At 36.2% G+C, this 21,261-nt stretch overlaps 2 protein-coding genes across 2 annotated transcripts in view; both read right to left on the bottom strand.

Annotated features, from left to right (window-relative positions):
• Nucleotides 1–6,584, bottom strand: part of LOC145784149 (AP-1 complex subunit beta-1-like) — a 71,449-nt gene extending 64,865 nt beyond the window's left edge. The window contains exons 1-6 of the mRNA XM_082595906.1: nt 6,413–6,584; nt 2,830–2,965; nt 2,231–2,344; nt 1,852–1,983; nt 1,218–1,414; nt 45–111 (exon numbers count right to left, since the gene is read on the bottom strand). Of these exons, the coding sequence (XP_082452032.1) occupies nt 45–111; nt 1,218–1,414; nt 1,852–1,983; nt 2,231–2,344; nt 2,830–2,965; nt 6,413–6,555 (789 nt within the window). The 5' untranslated portion in view covers nt 6,556–6,584. The remainder of the gene's footprint in view (nt 1–44; nt 112–1,217; nt 1,415–1,851; nt 1,984–2,230; nt 2,345–2,829; nt 2,966–6,412) is intronic.
• Nucleotides 6,585–11,203: 4,619 nt separating this feature from the next.
• Nucleotides 11,204–18,104, bottom strand: LOC145784571 (uncharacterized). The gene is made up of 6 exons (XM_082596418.1): nt 17,924–18,104; nt 17,305–17,413; nt 15,017–15,555; nt 13,144–13,284; nt 12,847–12,948; nt 11,204–12,265 (listed from the first exon to the last, which is right to left on the bottom strand). The coding sequence occupies exons 1-6, from the start codon at nt 18,050–18,052 to the stop codon at nt 12,137–12,139; spliced, it is 1,149 nt and encodes a 382-aa protein (XP_082452544.1). The 5' UTR covers nt 18,053–18,104; the 3' UTR covers nt 11,204–12,136.
• Nucleotides 18,105–21,261: the final 3,157 nt, after the last annotated feature.

Here is a 21,261-nt window from a genome sequence, read left to right as displayed (position 1 = left end):
AACTCGATGAAAACATGTTTCACAAATAATGTTAAACAACGCACCTTGACTGCAGAAAGAACCACGGCAGAGTTGGCGTGCTGGAGACGAGGGGTTACCCTCTCGGCGATGCTAGAAAGATTTAGATTATTCATGAAATAGCTCGTTTTTATTACGATGGCATCAACAACATTTTGATACCGTAATAATGGTATTACTAGAAATGAAATATCCGTGATTAGCAATCGAACTTTTACTGTTTAGTAGGAATTTAACAGCACTATGACGGATGAACCAATTCTTCTTGATTGAAGGGAGTTTTAAAATTGTTTCCTAGTAAATGAAAAAAAAACAAAAACAAGCAAACTGTGATTCAGGAAAATGTAAACTTCAGTCTGGGCGGAATGGCCCGTTTCGGCTAGTCCGATTCGGCGGGTCCGATTCGGCTAATCCGATTCGGCTAGTTCCCTCTTCGGGTACAGTCTTTCTCGGCTAGTTCCCTATTCGGCAAATTTTTGAAAATCCAACCATAATCCCATGGCCACCTGGAGATGCGGCCTGATTTGTCACATTTTGCAGATTTTGATTACAGCTACTGCTAGTGCTTGACTGACATATTTTGAGATGTTTTTACTTTTTTTGGTTTCCTAATAACATAAAACTTTTTTGTTGCCTTGGGGAAGCAGTAGCAAATGAGAAAAAGTAAGTTGAAAAACGCAAAATCAGACTGTTATTGAAAATTAACAGTCTGACTAAAATCTTCGAAATCAAATTTTCTTTGTTTTTCAACATGTGAGGATGTTAAAACCTATTGTGTCATCTGGGGAAAAGAATAAAGAAAGCGTAAAAATCTAATTTTTTGAAAAATTTATTTAAACGTTCCCCCAAAGTTAGAAAAACCTGGAATTTTCTGCAAAATGTGACAAATCAGGCCGTATCTTTAGGTGGCCATGATAATCCTTTTGTAATCCAACAAAATCCTTAAGTAAACCCAACGAACCAGCCGAAAAAGACTGCAGCCGAATCGGACTAGCCGAATCGGGGCAGCTGAATCGGACTAGCCGAATAGTAGCATACCCCAGTCTCGGTGACGAGTCTAGCATGACTGAGCTTCAAAACCCTACAAGTATGCAATACTGTCAAAAGTAAGCTTCCGAGGAGACTTTTTCAATCTGATGGATAAAGATATTAACAATCAATCACTCAAAGTAACAAACACAAGCTACTCAATAAAAAACCTCTGTGCTTCTCGACTGTCTTGTGGGTTGTAGTTGGAGAGAGCATCGAGGATAAAGATTTGTCCCCACTCTGTGCACTCGTTCAGAGCAGTCAGCAGCTTATTGATGGTCTGTGAGGTCATGAAATTGACTTGTTCTGCAGCACGAGTGGATGATTCGCCGATCTCCGACAACGCGGCCACAGCGTTGGCGACAACCTGAGAAGTTTACTTGTGGCTTTCATTGTTGTAAACTTGTTTGTTGTTGTAAACTCATTGAGATAAATATTAGGTTCAATGTTGTACATTCTTTACCAAAAGACGACAACACATCAAAAACAAGCAACCTCAACAATTTGTCAACCTTTTAGACTAAAGTATCACATTTCTGCTAGAGATGTTATTTCAGTAAACATTCACAAAGCTGCGTCATTAACATAAAACAAAGTAAGATTATTGGTTTTCTCTCTAATAAGATTAGTAAATTACGGTACTTCTTACGTAACTAGTAACTACGGTTTCAAGTTAAATGTATCACATATTTATACAAAATATCCAATGACCAGACATGCTTCAAAGTATAGCAATTAATTCCACAATAGAAGGAATGGCAACACTGCATAAAAACCATTTTTGAACTCATGTTACTTAGTTACCATTGGGTTGGAATCAGAGAGCAGATCCTTGAGAGCATCGAGAAATCCCTGATCCTCCACCATCGTGTTGTTGATGTCATAAAGCTTAGCAACACACACGGCAGCGGTCTTCCTCACGTAAGGGTCTTCATCCTTTCATGCAATTATTGTTTGTATAGAAAGTAGTGCATTGACAGAACAGTGTAGCATGATATAAGACTTTGATTTAAAAATTTGCTTTAACAGTCATTGAAAACTTGGTGCCTTGGGTGCTTAATATTTTAACCAATGCCTAATTTCATCTGTAAATTTTGTTCAAATATATATATCCTTCCTATTTAAGGGGTGTTCAACTGTTGAACATTTATCAATATAGAGAAAAAACACCATAAAGTAACACCTTCAAACACTTTCTCAACGGCTCGCACAGATATTCAGTTATCTTTTCCACTCTGATGCAACCCATCGTTCGCACAGCTAGTGCTCGAATTAGTGGATTTGGATCATCACAGTCCTGAAATATAATCATACTCATGTTGAATGTTATAATACAGCTGCGGCTAAGCCTCTTAGAAGTGAACATTACTGCCAGGACTGAGTGTTATTTTTTTTCATCTAAAAATAGATTCTAAATAAAATTAAACGTTTGCACAACCAAGTACTGCAATCACATTGAACGTGATGCAAATAAAGTCAATAAAAAACATGACAACTAAAAATGTGCTACAGTATTACATTTGGAATAGCACATTAGACAGGCACATCAATATAGAGTACCGTACCATACAACATTTTATTAAAATCTGTAAACAAAACTAGAATAACTTTAATTGCATTTGTCACATGTTGACCAATATAGTTCTAAGAAAACGAATTTCTCTACTTTAAGGCTGCATTTGTTTTTTCTGAATAAGTCAACTTTAGCCATCATCAGATGTGGAAGATATTGTACAAACAAACTGCCATGTTGCAATCCTACAAGAATTAAACTTCAAACACCTTTACAAATGTGTTGACTGCCATGATGGCCATGTCAGGCTGACTCTTTGCGTAATTCATCAGGTACAAGTAGACGAGTTTCTTCAATTCCAGATTGTCAGTTTGCATGCAGTTTATCACATCAGGAAACAATGCACTGAAAGGAAAAATAATCATAAAATTACATGTCAAAAAGGGAAGGAAAAAGTATTTGTAAAAAAACATATCATCTGCTCAGTTAAACAAGATTACACGATTGACTGATGTTGCATTAATTCAAGAACATGGCAAGTGTATTGATGGAAAGTTTATCAATTTTGCACAATACCGTATTGTAACTTACAGAAAATGATTAAATTGTTTACTCTGACTTGCCAACCTTGTTATTTAAAGAAAAAAAAATCATGTTTTTCTGAAGATTATTTCATTGTTTCCAAATAAGCAAAAAATTATAAACCAACCATAAAAGTTAATTTACATCAATAGTGGGTTTGCAGGAACAATAAGATATATATATATATATCACAAAAACCAACAACCTAATAGATTACCGTACCAACAGAAATATAATCTATTGAATTAACGATGGCAATGCAAAATATATCAATGTATATATTATATAAATCAGCGTGGTCCAACTGCAGGCCCGCGGGCCCAACTTGGCCCGCAAGCTCCGTTTTTTTGGCCCGCGAACTGATAGCCAGCTTTGCTATAATCTAGCAACATCACCTCAATTTTTGCATCTTTTGTTATTGTAATTGACAAAAAAACTTTGTGAATGATCCTTTTGATGCATAACAATACCACTTTATTCAATTTTTTTTCTATGGGCGTAAGAGTTGGTACCTACACAGCCCCCAGAGCTTCAACTCCAATTATGTTAACTTCAGAACGATCCATTTTTGCTGTCAAGAAAAATCCTGCGGGCTTTTGGAAGTTAGTGTCAAAGACGCTTCCCTTTTAAAAGATGCTGTTCTCAGGCCTCGAAATTCACGGCGGACATGTCTGCCGTCAGAGCATGTGATGTCCGCGGGAAGTACCCTCTAGATCGGTCATATTTGTCCGCCCAGAAATAACGCAGGAACTAGCGATGCAAATCGTCATTCATAGCACGAGCAACTGTTGCAAGAATATAATTTGCGCTGGGAATGCGAAATTATCGCATTCTCAGCGCGCATCTAGAAAAAGTTAATACTGTATCTGTATCTCTTAGCTTCCATTCAAGCAGGAAAACTTTCGATTTTTACGTTGCTTCTACGATTGATGACATTGAATCAGCGTAACAAAGGTGAATTCTTCGCTAAGAATCGATGGGAGTACCGACCGCTACTTCTACACTAATCATGCCCAACTTAGTTCAAGTCTTATGTCACAATGTCTGGCTTTGATCTCCGAGTAATATTGATAAGACAATGTTGGTTACAAAGGTAGACAATACGAGTAGGTTACTACAGCAAGATGCAGCAGGTATTACAGTAAGAAAGAAAAGAGCCAGGAAAAATTCTGAAAGTGAGAATGAGGGCAATAAACCTACTACTAGGAAATTTAGTGGTGATAGACGCATATATTAAAGGAACAACGAATGTAAGGATTAGCTCTGTCAAAGATCACAACACATCGTTACCTCATATGGCTGCAGCTTCAACATATCTGGCCGACTATACCCCAAGCCATCAATTTTCGATCACCAAGGCCCTCGACAGTATGAGTGACAACGAAAATAATCAAAATTAAGAGGTTGTTTGAAATCGCATATTTTATCGCTAAACAAGAGCGCGCATTTACGCTTTTTCCTCAATTAACCAGTCTGGAGAGAAGACACGGAGTAGATCTCGGTATTACGTATCTTAACGACAAGCAATGATCGCGTGGACATTGGCGCACGTTTTTGAAGATCGATACTATTGAAGCTCTCATGCGCATATGCCTGGACGGCCCTGACTGCGCTGATTATAGCCCCGAGCCTGCCATGATCTCGTGGAATACTGATACTATTTTGGAGAGGCGACCGCATCACGGAGAGAGCAAAAAATAATAGCACTTTTTCTAATGTTTTGTTTATTCTTTTCGTCACTTTCGCTCACATGACACGCAAAAATAAACCTAAAGAAAAAAGCCTAGTGAAGCTTCACACAGCAGAAAATAGCGTTAGTGTAGAAGTTTTTCCGACTCGTGCCCAGAGCATTGTGACGCAAGAAGCCATACGACCTCGGAGGTGGAAGTTAACCAGTTATGCGGCGTATTATTTTTTTATTATTTATTTGCATCAGACACAAAGTCCATAAAATTCAAAATTTTAACAATCATCATATTACATCATCATCATCATATTTAGCAGCTACACGGCGCTTTGACTCTTCAAGCGCACCTCGTTGGTTTGATGAAAGCCTTTTAGAGTGACTTTGCTGAAATTTTAAAAAGCCTAAACCGTAACTATGATTCTCAAATGGCGAAGACTTATCAAGATAAAGTGATTAAGTATGACGATCGACGTTAAAATCGGTGTGTCCGCCGAGATAGCTGCTCAGACCGGACACGGGACACGTTTGTCCGCCGTCAACAAAAACGAATTTTGAGGCCTGTGTTCTGAACCTGTAGGCCACTCGATGTTTGGAAGAACATTTATTTGCGAATGTACGTTTTTGGCAATGAACAACATTAAAATCAAAAATCGAAATCAACTTGGAAATGAGGCTCTTTACGCTTGCGTTAGCATGGCCACAACTACGATTCTCGTGGATACCAACGCTATAGTATTGTTTAAAATTAAAATCTAAAGTTGATAAAGTTAAAGATGATCTCCCTTTTTGGGTGAAACAAGCTGTAGAGGTTTTAGAGAGTAGTAAGTATATGCTGGGTTTTTTTTTTCGGTGACACTTGTCGTCATTTGTCCGAAATGACTTGAAAAAATTCGGTCATTTTTTTATTTATTTCAGTCATTTTTAGTCATTTTTTATCATATATAGTCAATTGACTATATCTTTTTTCTGACATTTTGACCAAATGGACTATATTCTTTTCGGACATTTTGCTAAAAAATCGGTCAATGACCGATAAATGACCGAAAAAAAACCCCAGAGTATATGCCATAGGCCATGTATAATTTGCCAACAATAAGCCTATGAATCGCTATTTAAAAACATTGGCCTGCAAGATAAAAAAAAATTGTTTTTGGGCCGCGATGAAAAGAAGTTGGACCACACCGATATAAATGATAATATGCTCTTTACATATGTGCATGGAATAATTCGCAGGAAACAAAACTTACATGAGCAAAATTTTCAATCCTAGTGACCAGTTTGTGTCAGTGATTCAAAGCAGTGTGTGTAATGCTTGAATCAACTTTTAGTTTTAGAAGTTCAATAAATATACATTTAAGGATTGATTTCAGCCACAGCTCAAATGAAAACCTTTGTTCCATATGTATAAATTTTGTAGTTGATTTTGGCAGTATTAAAACCCACTAACATGGTGAATAACTGGTGTTTGGAAAGTTAAATATTTGAAAAAAAAACTATCTTAAACAGTACAACAAAAATTATGTTATTTGTTTGACCAGCAGCGATTAATAATGTTTCAAGTTATCCTTTGCACAAATCCATACCTCACATCCTTTCCAACAGTCATACTAGCAATCACTTTTTTAACAGCTTCTTTCTTTTTTTCTTTCTTGTCACTGTTCAAATCAGCTTTCATCTCAAAGATTTCTCCCTTCTTTGTGGTGGTAAAATATCTTGAATCAGTCATTTTGGTTTTTGATAGAACAATATATGAAGATAAAGAACTAAAAATACCATGCGTAAAAGAATAGTTGACTTAAAGATTTTTTTTTGTAGGCTACCATACAACTATAATGAAAAATAATCAAAGAATATATCATGTGATTAATGAACATCCTTTTAATTAAACTTTTTGGACATATATTATATGTTAGAGTAAAATGATCCTTGGGGTGTTGTAGGTTTTAGGCTAACCACCAGTCTTAGCATGAAAACAGGTCATGTCTTACATTAAGGTGGCACAAAACAACCTATAGTACAAGACATTTGATCTGGCAAGAGCCAAACTCAATTTATCACTTTGATGCATTATTGACAAGAACTTATAAGAAATACGTCGGCTGCAGGGATACGGTACGGTATTTAAAGACGGGGATACGAAGGCTCAGAGCGATTGCTGATTCTCATGACACTAGAAGGGCGGTAGTTGGTACGGATGCACACCGTCAGTTCGTACCTTGAAAAGATCGAGAGAAAAAAATTAAACAAAGCCGAAGTCGCTGATCGCAGTTTCCGCAATCATTTTAAAATTTCCCCTCTGAAAAGATCGAGAGAAAAAATAGCTCAAAACCGAAGTCCGCTGATCGCAGTTTCCGCAACCATTTTTCCGCAGTTTTCGCTAACCTTAATTCTAACCATAGAGTATTAGAGTAATCTATGCTCTAACCCTAACCCTCGCTGATCGCAGTTTCCACAAACATTTTTCTGCAGTTTCCGCTAACCTTTACCCTAACTATAGAGTAATCTATGCTCTAACCCTCGCTAATCGCAGTTTCCGCAAACAGTTTTCCGCAGTTTCCGCTAACCGCAGTTTCCGCTTACCCTAACTCTAACCATAAAGTAACCTACGGTATGCTCTAACCCTAACCCTCGCTGATCGCAGTTTTCCCAAACATTTTCCCGCAGTTTCCGCTAACCCTCGAGTTTGTTTCAAATTGTTTGGGGAAACTCCGATCAGCGACTTCGGCTTTGTGCTATTACTGCGATCAGCGACTTTGGCTTTTTTAATTTTTTCTCTCGATCTTTTCAGGGTACGAACTGACTGTACGAATGGTTCAAGGTACGAACTAGGTTGCACCCAGTTGGTACAGCGTTACACATGTTCTTTTCATGTGGTTCTTTGTAAAATTGCAGAAAGTTTTGTAGTGCAGCTAGTACAATCAGCTACACAAGACAGTTAGCAAGTGTGATGTAGAACATATTAAAAGAATACTTGTTTGAAAAGACAGTTGAAAAGTTACCAGTTAGCTGTTCTTTTGACAAAACCTTTGCAGTTGGCTAGGTGTAAAGCAAGTATACGGGTGGTTGAATTAACAAGTGATTATGACTTATGAGCATTCATTGAATATCGATATCTGGTGATAATATCGCAACGCAGGTTGTCATGACCAAGTTTATTACGGTAAGTTACTATATGTGCCAATTGTCATTTTATCATAAACAGAGATTATTTAAGATAAATAGAAGCCCTTCTATTGTCAGACGTAATAAAAGCCTTCGTATCCCCTTCTCTAGATATCCCTGGTCGGCTGTGCCGGGCTACCTGTATTACCGGTACATTACCGTACACTCCGAGAGCTGCGAAATTGAGAAATAGCCTGGGTCTGCGATCCGGTTTTTTGGCTAGTTGAATCCGGGCCAGCCAGATTAATCAAAACTCGATTTCGACAACGTCTTAGCATCTCTGATTTTAGAAGCTAAAAAATGTTTAATTTGAATATAATCTTATTGATTGTATTTTATGAAATAAATAGTTTACAATATATTTATTGTAGGAAAGTTACAAGCAGAGTTGCCAACCTGTCTTCACCAAAAAAAGCCAGACCTAGTCACAAAAAAGCCTAAAAAAGCCAGCAAAAAATAGCTGAAAAAGCCAAGAAAAAGCCAATTAGTATTCATTAAACATTCACATATAAAAAGTGCACAACCAAATAGTGTCCCACCAAACTTTGACTTCAGCGACAACGCAGAAACATAGTTAATGAAAAGACAAGCAACTAGAAAATTTTCTAGTTTCGGCTTCAAAACGAAATTCGGTCGGACACTACAACCAAATATTAAGGTAGAAATTACTGCTCGAATTGACGCAGACCGAATTTTTTTCCTAAAAAAAAACGCGAAAGATAAAATTAAGCCAAAAAAAGCCAAAATTATGTTGGCTTTTTATTAATTTGACAAAAAATCGATGAAACACGAAGAAAATATAAGCCAAGGGAGTTGAAAAACAGCCAGATTCTCAAAATCTGGCTTCAAAAAAGCCAAATTGGCAACTCTGGTTACAAGTCTTCCGCTTTTGTGTGCGAACTGCGGAGACGGAGTGCGGATACATAACGCATATCGGTGTCTGATTGAATAAAAAAAAAGGGCTCTCGGCAAGCTGCCAGTTCGAGGTTTAGATGTTGCAATATAGTTAAAACTTTAAAATGTAGAGGTCTGCCTCTTTGGAAGTAATCACGCTTTCTTTCTTTTGTGTAGGTCTTTCAGCAATAAGGCTATATATTTTTGAAACTATTACACGTAGCATCAGTGACAAGAAAAAGATTACCCATCATTGACATCACATGACCATCCATAGCCATAGCCTATTAGCCTTGGAAGAGTAAAACATTTTAGGAGGGCGAAAAAAATTTGCCCAAATTTTGTCTTTGCAAACACATTTTCAAAAACGCAGCATTACTCACAATCTTTAAGGTACTGCACGAGTCTAATACAAGGGTCGGGAACCTTTTCAGATAAAAAACCCATAAAAGTTACATTTTTGGAAGTAGGCTATATTTCCGAATTTCGTGATAGCCATATATAATGCTTTAACACTTAATACAACTAACATGTAGCGGCAGGTGGTAAGTTGTAAAAGTGGGGCCTTATGTTGACTGAAGATGAGAAAAAAGGCGGGGGAAAAGTTTTGAAAAATATATATTTAATTTGGTGCATTCTGAGATCGAGCGTATTTTCAACTCTAAATTGTAATGAAAAGTTTCCAAAGCAAAAATAGAAACCTCTCAAGGTTACCAGTAGGCTACCCAGCAAGGTTTCAAAATTATTCATTGCCTTTCATTGTACCGATGAAGAAATGTAGGCTGACATCGTAATAAATGTCAATAATAAGCTTACATCTGCTTTCCATCTTTTACATTTATTTTTTGCAGATACTGAATCGAAGTTTAACATTCAGCCCAAATTGCGATAGCCTACCAAACATAAAAGCTTCCAAAATTAATGATGCTTCATTTTACATTCTAAGAAAAATATTACTGTATTTCAAATAACAACACTAGCCTATGGGCCTACAAAGTTCCTAAACTGGTACCGTAGCCTAAATTGTTGAAAATTCATGGTAAAATTTGATTCAATTCAATTTATTTTTCATTGCTGGCGCAAACATGTAGAAAACGGCAAAGTAAACTCACGAATTTAGCACCAACAAAAGGGAAAGATGGCAAAACCAAAAGGTTTAAAATATGCAAAAACAGTGTTGGGATGTCACTATCTTTCATTTGCACAGCCACAAAACCTGGAGGTTCGTCCAACTAACTAGACGTTTTGCCCAAACAATTTTTATAAATAACTGCATTAGTAAATTACTAATCCACGTGTGAAAAAATGTAGCCTAGGCTACATACTAGTAAATAAGCTCACCTCTGCTCGCCAATTGTGCTCTAATTTAAACTTACTTTTTGCAGATGTTGAATCGAGGCTTACCATTCTGCTCAAATTGCAACCACATGCAATAGTTTTCAAAATCGATGATAATAGGCTACATTTTACATTCATTGGAAAATTTCAATGTATCTCATAAATTATAACAATTGTGTAAACTGGTGAAATGTCGAAACAGCATGGTAAGTTTGATTTTCCCAAATAACTGGACATTTTTGCCTAAATTCGTGACGTTCTTTTCAGCGGGAGAGCAAGCGCCCTCCCCCCCTTCCAGGGTGGAGAAGATGAGGTCTATTAACTAATCAGAAGGCAAGAATTAAATCAGCTGATTGTAGTCATGCGACTTACCCACGTTAGAAAGTAAATTAATTCAACGTTTTTCCGTGGTCAGCTTTGCCTAAAAGATTAAGGCTAGAAAATAGTAATTTCGATTCCCTAGCCTTGCCATTACTTTGTTTGCTTCTGTAATTACAAAACAAAGTTCAAAGCAAGAATCAAATCTCCAGCTGAGTGCTAGAAGGGTCACAATGACTGCAGACAGCTGGTTCGTGTCCTAAGTTTATAGCTTCTACCGGTCAAAGCACTACATTTGTTGCAGCAACCTGTAGATTACACATACGCTACCTGTCATGCGTAAATACGCCAAAAAGTCGTGGACCCATGCACATCGCAAAGTAGACGAGTGTGAAGCCGAAACAAAAGAAAGCGAGCTGGCGACGTTTTTTAAGAAACGATTCCAGAAACATCAAATTCCTTCGGACTGTCGTACACTGTGCAAACTTGCATGATCAAACCTCGAGGGTTTCTGGAGCTATGATAAATATCCCTTCAATAAAATAATGACAAATAAAATCAAAGCGCTTTTCTGCGGTGGAACATCCGCTGTTAGACTTTGTTCCAAAAGTTTTCATTTGATTCTTCACTTTTTTTAAATATGAGTGACCACAAAATCATATAGTAGTAATTTTATTTGTACAAAACTCAGTTGTAAAATGGAAACTATACAATAAAAATGATTTTGTCAAAAAAAAAAGCACGAAGTATGAAATAATTCTTAAGACAAAAGTGCAATACAATTTATTACTTTTTAATTACGACAGCAAACACACCCCATGCGTAGGCAATTAAATTATGGTTGATGTGCACTGTACTCGCAGCGGGTATTCAAATCCGTTTTGGAATAACCAGATTGGTCACAACCAAACATTTTAAAAATGAATAAAGCAAGGCTCAACAATGCGAAAGTTTAGTTTATCTTAAGGGGCCTGTAGATTTGATAATAGTTTGAAAAAAATTGCATACTTTTAGTTTGTGTGACCATGATTTCCTAAGTCCTTCATGGACCAATGGTTCATGTGATCTGAAGAAACAAGCAAACACATTGTAGCACTATTCAATCAAAAATTGAAGCGATTGTAAAATATACAGCGGAAACATCTTAAAAAAATGGGGTTCACAAAAAGCATAAAATATCTCGATTATTCTGCAGAAATCGCAGGCTAAACGACGACAAAGAAAAGTGACAAGAAAATTATTGCAATAAATCAATATTATTACAAACCATGTTATTATTGCTTTTAAAGCAACAATAATGCCATGGCTAGAGCTAGTAAAACCTCTAGCATGTTGCTTAAACCAGGCGCGAGACTTTAGGCAAACGGATAACATTCATGATATGGCACACGACTTTCAAAAGAATGGTATGAATTTTCCCACGCTTGATGTACAAGTTCATTGGAGGGAGAGTGTCGTCGCAGGTTAGCTAGAAAATTTCCGACTATTTGCAGCAAAAGTGATGGGGGCCTTATGATATTGCAATGGCATGACAGCCGAACCTTAGTTGATATGAATACTGAATAGTGGAAGCACGCAAGAAAGAGAAAACTTTGTTAAGTCAACATCAATTCTGTGTACACTTTTGCTTCGTCTCTATCATGGAGCAACAAGGCTTCCTTAACTTTGTCACCAGAGAATCCCATGGCGGAAAATTGGCGCTCTAAAACCAAGTATTTCTCCGCCTGAAAATGAAAGGGAGTTTTTTGAAGGTATTTATTACACTACAGTTTAAAAAATATTGGTTCTTGAAAACCCCTTGGGCAACTTTCGACATTTGTGACTACAACCTAGTAAACCCTACGCACGAAATAATCGAAGGGTTAAGAGTCGTATTAAATACGCTGCCTTCGTCAACTCTCAAAAGATGTAATTTTTGGACAATGGCAGGTTTCATATTTTCCAAAAATGTTTAGCGTTGTTTAATATCCCAACTACCATTGTTAACAAATACTAGAATGAAATGAGTTCAGATTATTTGTATCACCTGTCGTAACAAATATCGTTGCAAAATTGCTGGTCCCGTAAGCATACAAAGCAAGGAAATGAAAATGCAGTAACTTTCAGCCAGACTTCTTCGCAAAGAGCGAGTGCAAATTACCAAACGAAATCTACATTAATTCGGTCCACCTTAGTATAAACCCACAATTATTTGATGCAAGATATTTTTTTCACAAATTTAGACTAATACTGACTTTACTTGACTGCATTTTTAGCTCATTGCATCGTTTTTTGTTTTTTTTTCTAGACTCTTTACGCCGCTTACCTCTTCTTCGTTTCCATGAAAAAACTCAAGACCGTCCTCTATGCTTTCTGTTGTATAACCCTTTTGTTGCAAAGAACGAGCTTTATATAAGTGGCGTAACACCTTAAAAAGAATAGTTTACTTTACTTCACAACTTAAACGTATTTCAAAGTTTTCAAACACAAATGAATGCATTTTTACACTGTAAGTTAAAGCAGTAAAAAATAATACACTGTGTGAATATAGGTTTGAAAATTCAGTCGCCTTGATAAAGAGTACCTGTCTGAGATAATTCACAGTCTATCTCAGTTATCGTACCTCATTTTGGTCTCTCCCGTAGTTTTGCATTGCTCTTATAACTTCATACTCTTGAAATCCCATCGACATGATCGATTGAATGAAGCTTCTCTCAGCAGAAGTTAGTTCATTGAGCACTACATGAGTTGCCCAACTCGAACTCTGAAAATAATGAACTGAATGCCACAGCATAACGGGTCTGCTACTATTCGGCTACAGTTTTGAATTGTATTTTGTAGTTTATTCCACAATATCTTTTTTTTTGCATTCCGACAAAGAAAAATAAATTGAAATGAAATTTAGCGCAATATGTTTGAACTATTAAATTGAAATGTTTGCTCACATAAAATCGGCATGTATCCTACGTCACCGTCTGCAATCTGCATGCAAACTTAGAATATATTAGAATCCTCAACTATTACAAAATTCTAAATCCAACGACGCCTTCTGTTTATTTAGAGAATGTTGTATTTTATTCCACAATATCGTTTCTTTTATAGTTGAAATTAATTATCGAAGCTTTAGATGAGTGGGGTTTAGACCTAACCACTGAGATCTTAAATCATATTTATGACACCGGAAACATCCCTAGTGATATGGTACGTTCCATATTCATAACTTTACCAAAGAAAACCGGAGCAACAGAATGCTCACTCCACAGAACAATTAGCCTTGTGAATCATCTAACAAAGATCTTACTCCGAATCATGATGATGAGATTGAGACCAAAACTAAAATTCCAGGTCATGTGCCGCCGAAACCCAGGTTTATTCTAAACTGCCACTTAGGTTTTAACTTTATCTTTTCTGTCAAACGCTATTTGGCAACTGCCTTTTTTTCGTTGACACGTTTTCGCTGAGACTTTATCTCATTAACCTTTATTGTTAATCATGAAAAATGTTGTTTTGATGTAAAACACTTATTTTGAACAAACCCAGACAACAAAATTCGTCATTTTTACATTGATTCAACGTCTGCAGACGTTGAATCAATGTAAAAATGACGGATTTTGCCGTCTGGGAAGGCACTTAAAGGTAAACACTGGATAAAATGCAAGAAGGCAAAAGAAACAATATTGTGGAATAAAATACAAAATTCTCCAAATAAACAGAAGAATCGGACATACATCTCTCTGTTATCATTTTTAATGTAAAAATTCAAACTGTGCTGTTGAAATTTCCGATTTTGGTTTTGGTCTCAATCTCATCATCATGATTCGGAGTAAGATCTTTGTTAGATGATTCACAAGGCTAATTGTTCTGTGGAGTGAGCATTCTGTTGCTCCGGTTTTCTTTGGTAAAGTTATGAATATGGAACGTACCATATCACTAGGGATGTTTCCGATGTCATAAATATGATTTAAGATCTCAGTGGTTAGGTCTAAACCCCACTCATTTAAAGCTTCGATAATTTCAACTATAAAAGAAACGATATTGTGGAATAAATTACAACATTCTCTAAATAAACAGAAGGCGTCGTTGGATTTGGAATTTTGTAATAGTTGAGGATTCTAATATATTCTAAGTTTGCATACAGACGGTGATGTAGGATACATGTCGATTTTATGCGAGCAAACATTTTAATTTAATAGTTCAAACATTTTACGCTAAATTTCATTTCAATTTATTTTTCTTTGTCGGAATGCAAAAGAAACGATATTGTGGAATAAAATACAAAATACAATTCAAAACTGTAACCGAATAGGGAACTGGCCGAATCGGACTAGCCGAAACGGGTCATTCCGCAGCATAACATGGTGACAGGTCGTATTGTCAAAACGGAAGCTGACTGACTCATCTTCAACACCTTTACAAGGTAAAATGCAAGATACAAAATTTTGCTATCGCTTGTAAATACTCGAAAATACAATGTATACAGTATCAATTTTACTTACTTTTTCTGTATCACTTGAAAATGGTGTAGTTCTCTCGACTCGAGGTCTTTCAATTTCCATGTTTTCTTCTTCCATTGTTCGACCGGAAATCATGCTGCTGTTCAAACCAGCGTTTGCAGAATACTCTGCGTATAAATCTTTACTTTTTTTCTTTTTTAATGTAGACGGTGGAGAGTCTTGAGTGTAAGCAACATCATTAGTGAGCATGTCAGTAAAATGATCCAACACTTTGCTTTTACATACAGAATTAGGCACTGGCTGTGGGTGACCTACATGAGTCGGAGAAAGATGCTTTGAGAATGTCCTGTTCTGTTGAGAAGATGAAGAAGGAAGTGGATCTTGAGTATAAACAACATCTTTCGTTAGTAAATCAGTCAAATCGTTTAATACTTCACTTTTGTTTGAAGAACTGACGGCATCATGTTTTCTCGACTTTTCTTTAACAGAAACAACTTCACTTTTGTAGGTTGGATATGGATGCTTAACCCGGGGTTGTGGTTTGGGCCTCAATGAAGTATGGGAACTTGCAATGTTAACATCTGCAATATATATAATGTTATTGCAGGATCTAGAACTTTAAATCAGCTTAAAAACTACAGGCTGCTTAATAGCCAAGAACCAATAACTGTAAACAAAGTCTGTTATGCTACTGTAGTTCATGTAAAGCTGTGCAATGAGCGAGCTAAATGCTCATGCACTTCACGTGGCAATTGAAAACATTAAATATATATACTATGTGAGCAAGAGTAGAAATTTTTTTTATTAACATGAAATTTGGAGGTAACTGTAAAACAATAAAGAAAATTTATAATAACACACAAATACTAAAAAACAATTGACATTCACTTAGGGATGGGCAATTCAAAATACCGAATCCAGAAGGATTCGGATCCTAAACTATCCGAATCCAAAATGGCAATAAAATTCGGTTTTAAAGATATGCATAAGTCTTGTGCAAGCTGTCAGCTTGAGACAGTGAACTGAAAGAAGTGTGGTTTACTCACTTTTTCTTTGCACTGACACCATCCGCACAACCGCACTTTCAAAAAACATTTTGCATGCGTTGTGCGCGCTCAACGTGTGCAACGTGCATCCATACGTCACTCGCTCGCATGAGCCATCAAAGAAACTAAGCGCACAATTTTCTTCAAAATTTGTACACATGCACAACAGTGCAATGATTTTTTTCAATCCACGACTCCACGTGCGTATGCGACTCTGCGATAGTTTGACTGGTGGCATAACAACATTGAGCAGATGCCCCTGCTAAAGGAGTTAGCTCTGAAATATCCCAGCATACCGGTACCTGCCACACTACCATCTTCCGAACGATGCTTTTCCAGCGCGGGCTTAACGGCAACAAGCTGCACTCCCATTCCCGTTTGACTGACAGTCATTTGGAATGCCTTAATGTGTCGCACTGCAACAAACATCTACTTTGATTGTGTTGCTTTTGTGTTCAAAATTGCAAATAAACATTGCATGAAGTTTTTCACTTTTAAGTTGCTGGAGCCTGTAAGTTAATAGGATTCGGTATTCTGGATTCGATTTAATATTCCAGGATAATTCTGGAATAGTAAATTACTCTGAATTGCCCATCCCTACATTCACTGTCAACAATAGATATCCACACTCAAGATTGTTGAATGTATATACGTCATACAGTAGATATATCAAAATTAGCCTAGATACGAAAAAAATAAGACTGATAAATAAAAAATAAAAACAGTAAACCAATTTAAGGAAAAACAATTGCATGAGTTAGAAGGGTAGTTTCACTAGTTATATGTGCATTGTGCACAGTAACTGCTATTTTTTAAACCACCTATCACCCACGTCCCACATCGGTGGTTACCAACCTTTCTGTTATCATGGACCCTTTTCAAAAAAATGTGATGGCCCAAAACATCAAGAGTAATACTAAGTAAAATTTTCTGTAAAATATTCTTAAAAATTAAAATTTGAATGAACCTTTACTCTTAATTATAGAAACTTTAATATTTTTTTCTTAAATCAATGCATTTATCTTGAAATTTTGCACCCTTAGTGCTTTCTACATATACAACACAGTGGAAACCTCTGATTCCAGCTACAAAACAAAAACACGTCAAAAACGGCCAAATTAATTTATTTGTTAACATTAAAAATAAATAAACTACATGGTAGGTTGCATAATAATAAATTATAACATAATCACAGGTGGTAAAAAAAGTTACAAGTGGTCATTCAATCGCCAACCAAACAAGAAAATCAATATCTTCAGAGTATTTTCAGTATCTAATTTTTACCTCCAACATGGTTTTGTTTCTTCAATTGTCTTTCATCTTCATGTTTGTGTATTTTCTTCTTTTGAGATGATCGACCATCAGAGAGACGATGTTCAAACGAAAAATTATACTGAAAAATGTGTTAAAAATTTGAACAAATTTTATGCTAAATTAATGAGCTAGACAGTTTAACGTTTTTGAGAACAACTACATGCCCAGTCAAGTCGGTCCAAGAGAACAAAAGTTAGAGAACGGCATAACTGGCATTGCATTTTTAACAGGAGATGTCATATGCTGTTTTTACAGATGATATGTCATAATTATTAATTAATTTACTAACTAATGAAATATGACATTCTGTCAAAATGTTTGTATACCATGAATGGATTTGATATAAAAGCAAGGTTACTAGTGGTAACAATATATTTGTCATGAATAAATGGTTAAATACTGGAGAATATCAATCACATATATTTCAACTCTGAAGTTTGCCACCAGTCTAGCAAGATCATGACACTAAATCAAAAAACTTATATCAAACTAAATTAAATTTGAACACAAAATAATGCAGACGAAAGATTTATTGTAAGTGAAAAATTTTTTCACAACATATCTTAAAAAGCAACCAAATTATACTCACCTCCAAATCTTCCAACAAAACTTCTGGATCTTTCAAGTCAAAATCTGAAGGAAGCTTGACAACTTTGTGTGCTCGCAGATAATCAGATAGCTTAAACTTCACACCATTCAATACGTTGCTTGAAGACATCAGTTTCCTTTACTGGATGTATAGACCTACAGAAACATGAAATTCTACTCTCATTTGCACTGAAAACAGAATAGCAATGCAATGTCAAAAAATGCTTTAATACAATGAAAACACGATGATTCAAAGCCTATTAACAAGGAGCTTTTTCCTACGGCAGACTTTCCTCTAAGTAAAGATAAGGCATACAAATGCTGACAATGCATGGACTATCTATTCAAAATCATGGGTCTGGTCTGATTATACAGCACACAATCTTGAGGAACAAATCCTCTGCATTAATTTAGAAGGGATTCACATTTTGCAAGCAATAGGAACGGGCGTCTTTAAATGTCGCAAACCTTGTAAAGTTGTTTATAGATTAAAGGTAACAAAGCTAAGGTTATTCTTGAGACTTTCGCTTTAAAAAACCTCAGAGCTATTCAACTATACATTATACAAAGTCTGCACTTTGCAGTTTGCTAGGTTTGTGTTTGCGACATTTAAAGACGCGAACAGGAACAACAAAGTAGTGTTGCCAAACAACTCCAAATCAACTTTGTCTCACCTGCTTTGGAAATGCTCAAACCGCAACTTTATTTTACTAGGATTTTTTACCTTAAATCGGCTTCAAGAAGTTTTCAGTTTGAAATTTTCTTTTTTGATAAAGGTATTTTTATCTGCTGTTGAAATTTTTCACCTTGAATTTTGGAAAAAAATATGATTTTCGATTTTTTTAGTGCTTAAGCTACATTCAAAAACAAAAATTTTTCAAGAGCCTTGTGAAAGCAAAACGGAATTACATGAAAGAAAAACACGTAAGCAAGAAAATGGGTATTTCTCTTTAGATGTAAAAATTGTCATTAGTATGCAGTGCAGTAAGCTATGCAAAAGGTACTGAAGATGGCTGTCACCCCATCGGTTATGATAGCGATTCTCATGATGGATACTATGCGCTAGCGCTGCTTCCGAATTCTGAGCAAAAATAACTGAATATATTCGAGTGGCTTTTTGGTACACAGAGCATGATAATAAATGATTGCCAATAAGCAATAACATCAAAAGACATCTTTGCTTGACCAAATTGTTAACTGAGGGATTTCTATTTTTATGAAGATTTTAAAGAAATTTAAAATAAAAAAGTCACTGGTTGCACAATTACTTCATGATTACAGAAAACCAGTTAACCACTGAAAATTATTACGCTATTTACCAGGATGGGCATTGTCTTGCGAATTGAATCTGAGTTTGCTTGGCTTCAATCGCTTTTAATTTTTTTTTTCCTTTTTTCTTAAAATTAGGAACAGCATTTTCATGTGGCAACTCTAGTTGGTTTTAATTTATCAATCAATCAATCATTTTATTTTTCGTCATTAACGCGTCCGGGACGAAAAAGATACTAACTACAAAAATCGATATAAACCTACCAGCACGTTAACGAACGGCAAGGCCTATGAGAGGGGGGTACGGAGGGTACGGCGTACCCTTGAGGGCCCAGGCCTGTGTTTTGTTGGGGGGCCCGAAATTGTGGTTTTATAGTTTACGCGCAAAAATGTTTGGTTAAAACCATCCTAAACGACTGATTTCAAGCATAAAAGTTGTTATTCTTTAGTCCTGGGGAGCCCGTAATCTAGCAAAAGGGCCCAGAAAGGTAATCGAATGCTTTGCGAGCAAATTAGGGGCCCAAAGTGGTAATTTATTACTTTACGTGCAAAAATGTTTTGTTAAAACATGGCCACCTGGAGATGCGGCCTGATTTGTCACATTTTGCAGATTTTAATTACGGCTACTGCTAGTGCTTGACTGATATTTTTTGAGATGTTTTTACTTTTTGAGGTTTCCTAATGACATAAAACTTTTTTGTTGCCTTGAGGAAGCAGTAGCAAATGAAAAAATGTAAGTTGAAAAACGCCAAATCAGACTGTTATTGAAAAATTAACAGTCTGACTAAAATCTTCGAAATCAAATTTTCTTTGTTTTTCAACATGTGAGGATGTTAAAACCTATTAAGTCACTTGGGGAAAAGAGAAAAGAAAGTGTAAAAATATAATTTTTAGAAAAAATTATTTAAACGTTCGCCCAAAGTTAGAAAAACCTGGAAATTTCTGCAAAATGTGACAAATCAGGCCGTATCTTTAGGTGGCCATGGTTAAAAGCACTCTAAATTAAATCATAAAAGTTAGTTATTCTCCTGTCCGAGGAGGAGGGGCACAGTGTAGCAAAAGCAGGTTTGAGAAAAACCCGGGTGTTTTTTTTTTTTTTTAAACTATTTGACAAAGGTAGTTTCACGCTTATTTCACTTCAAAAGGAATTTCGGAGTTAGAGCAGGAGCCGAAGAATACTTTCGGAGCAGGATCGGAGCCGGAGTCTAAAAAAGTGACTTCTCTTGTTCACCTCTGCTAGTGCTGGGCATGTGGTGAATGCAAAAGTTAATGAAGAAAGATTAGGATTGGTCAGATGATTAACTTGATTATGTTTTAACAAGATGCTATGTTTGAGCCTTGGTAGAGAGCTTGGCTTGTGCCAGATACATATAACACTCAGTAACGTTAATGGATTTAACATTAAACACACAAAAAAAACATGAAAAACTACTAAATCCAACGTTTTCGACACGAATTCATTGCAGGATACACAAATTGTCGAGGGCAGATCACATGATATGCACAACACAAAATAATAGTTTTATTGCAGCCTGATACTATTATTGTGCACAGATGTCCAATTCTGCAGTAAAATGTTGTGTGGTGTGCAATACGCTTAAGCAAATATCACACTGTTTGCCCAAGACAAAGGGGGCCCGGAGTGAGAGGAGGGCCCGGAATGACTCTTTGTACCCCTAGTGAAAACTTCTCTCAGAGGCCCTGACGAACGGGAAAAGGTGGCAAAACCTTGAAAGGTTTAAAACGTGCCTGAATGAAAAATTATGTAGTAGGCTATATATCAGTAGTTAGCACGGCCACAAAACCCAAAATTTATTTTATTGCAGGCAAAACAAAACTGTTCATTTGTTTATGGTATGTACGGTAGCATAGCAGTCTAAAAAAGGTCGCTATGGTATGTTTGTAGTTACTAGTTTGTAGCTCTAGTAGTAGCCTAAACACACAAAATTAAGCAAATTAGACAATGCATACTGAAAAGTTTGGGTGTTCATCAGGACAATTATCGTTTCTAGCACTAGTTACTACGTTCATCTGATGAAATTGAAAGTAAAATTAACAACAAACAAGATG

Source organism: Aplidium turbinatum, chromosome 15 (genome assembly GCF_918807975.1).
Source record: "Aplidium turbinatum chromosome 15, kaAplTurb1.1, whole genome shotgun sequence".
NCBI lineage: Eukaryota > Metazoa > Chordata > Ascidiacea > Aplousobranchia > Polyclinidae > Aplidium > Aplidium turbinatum.
Note: the sequence above shows the minus strand (reverse complement) of the source record. Positions and strands in the feature narration are given on the sequence as shown.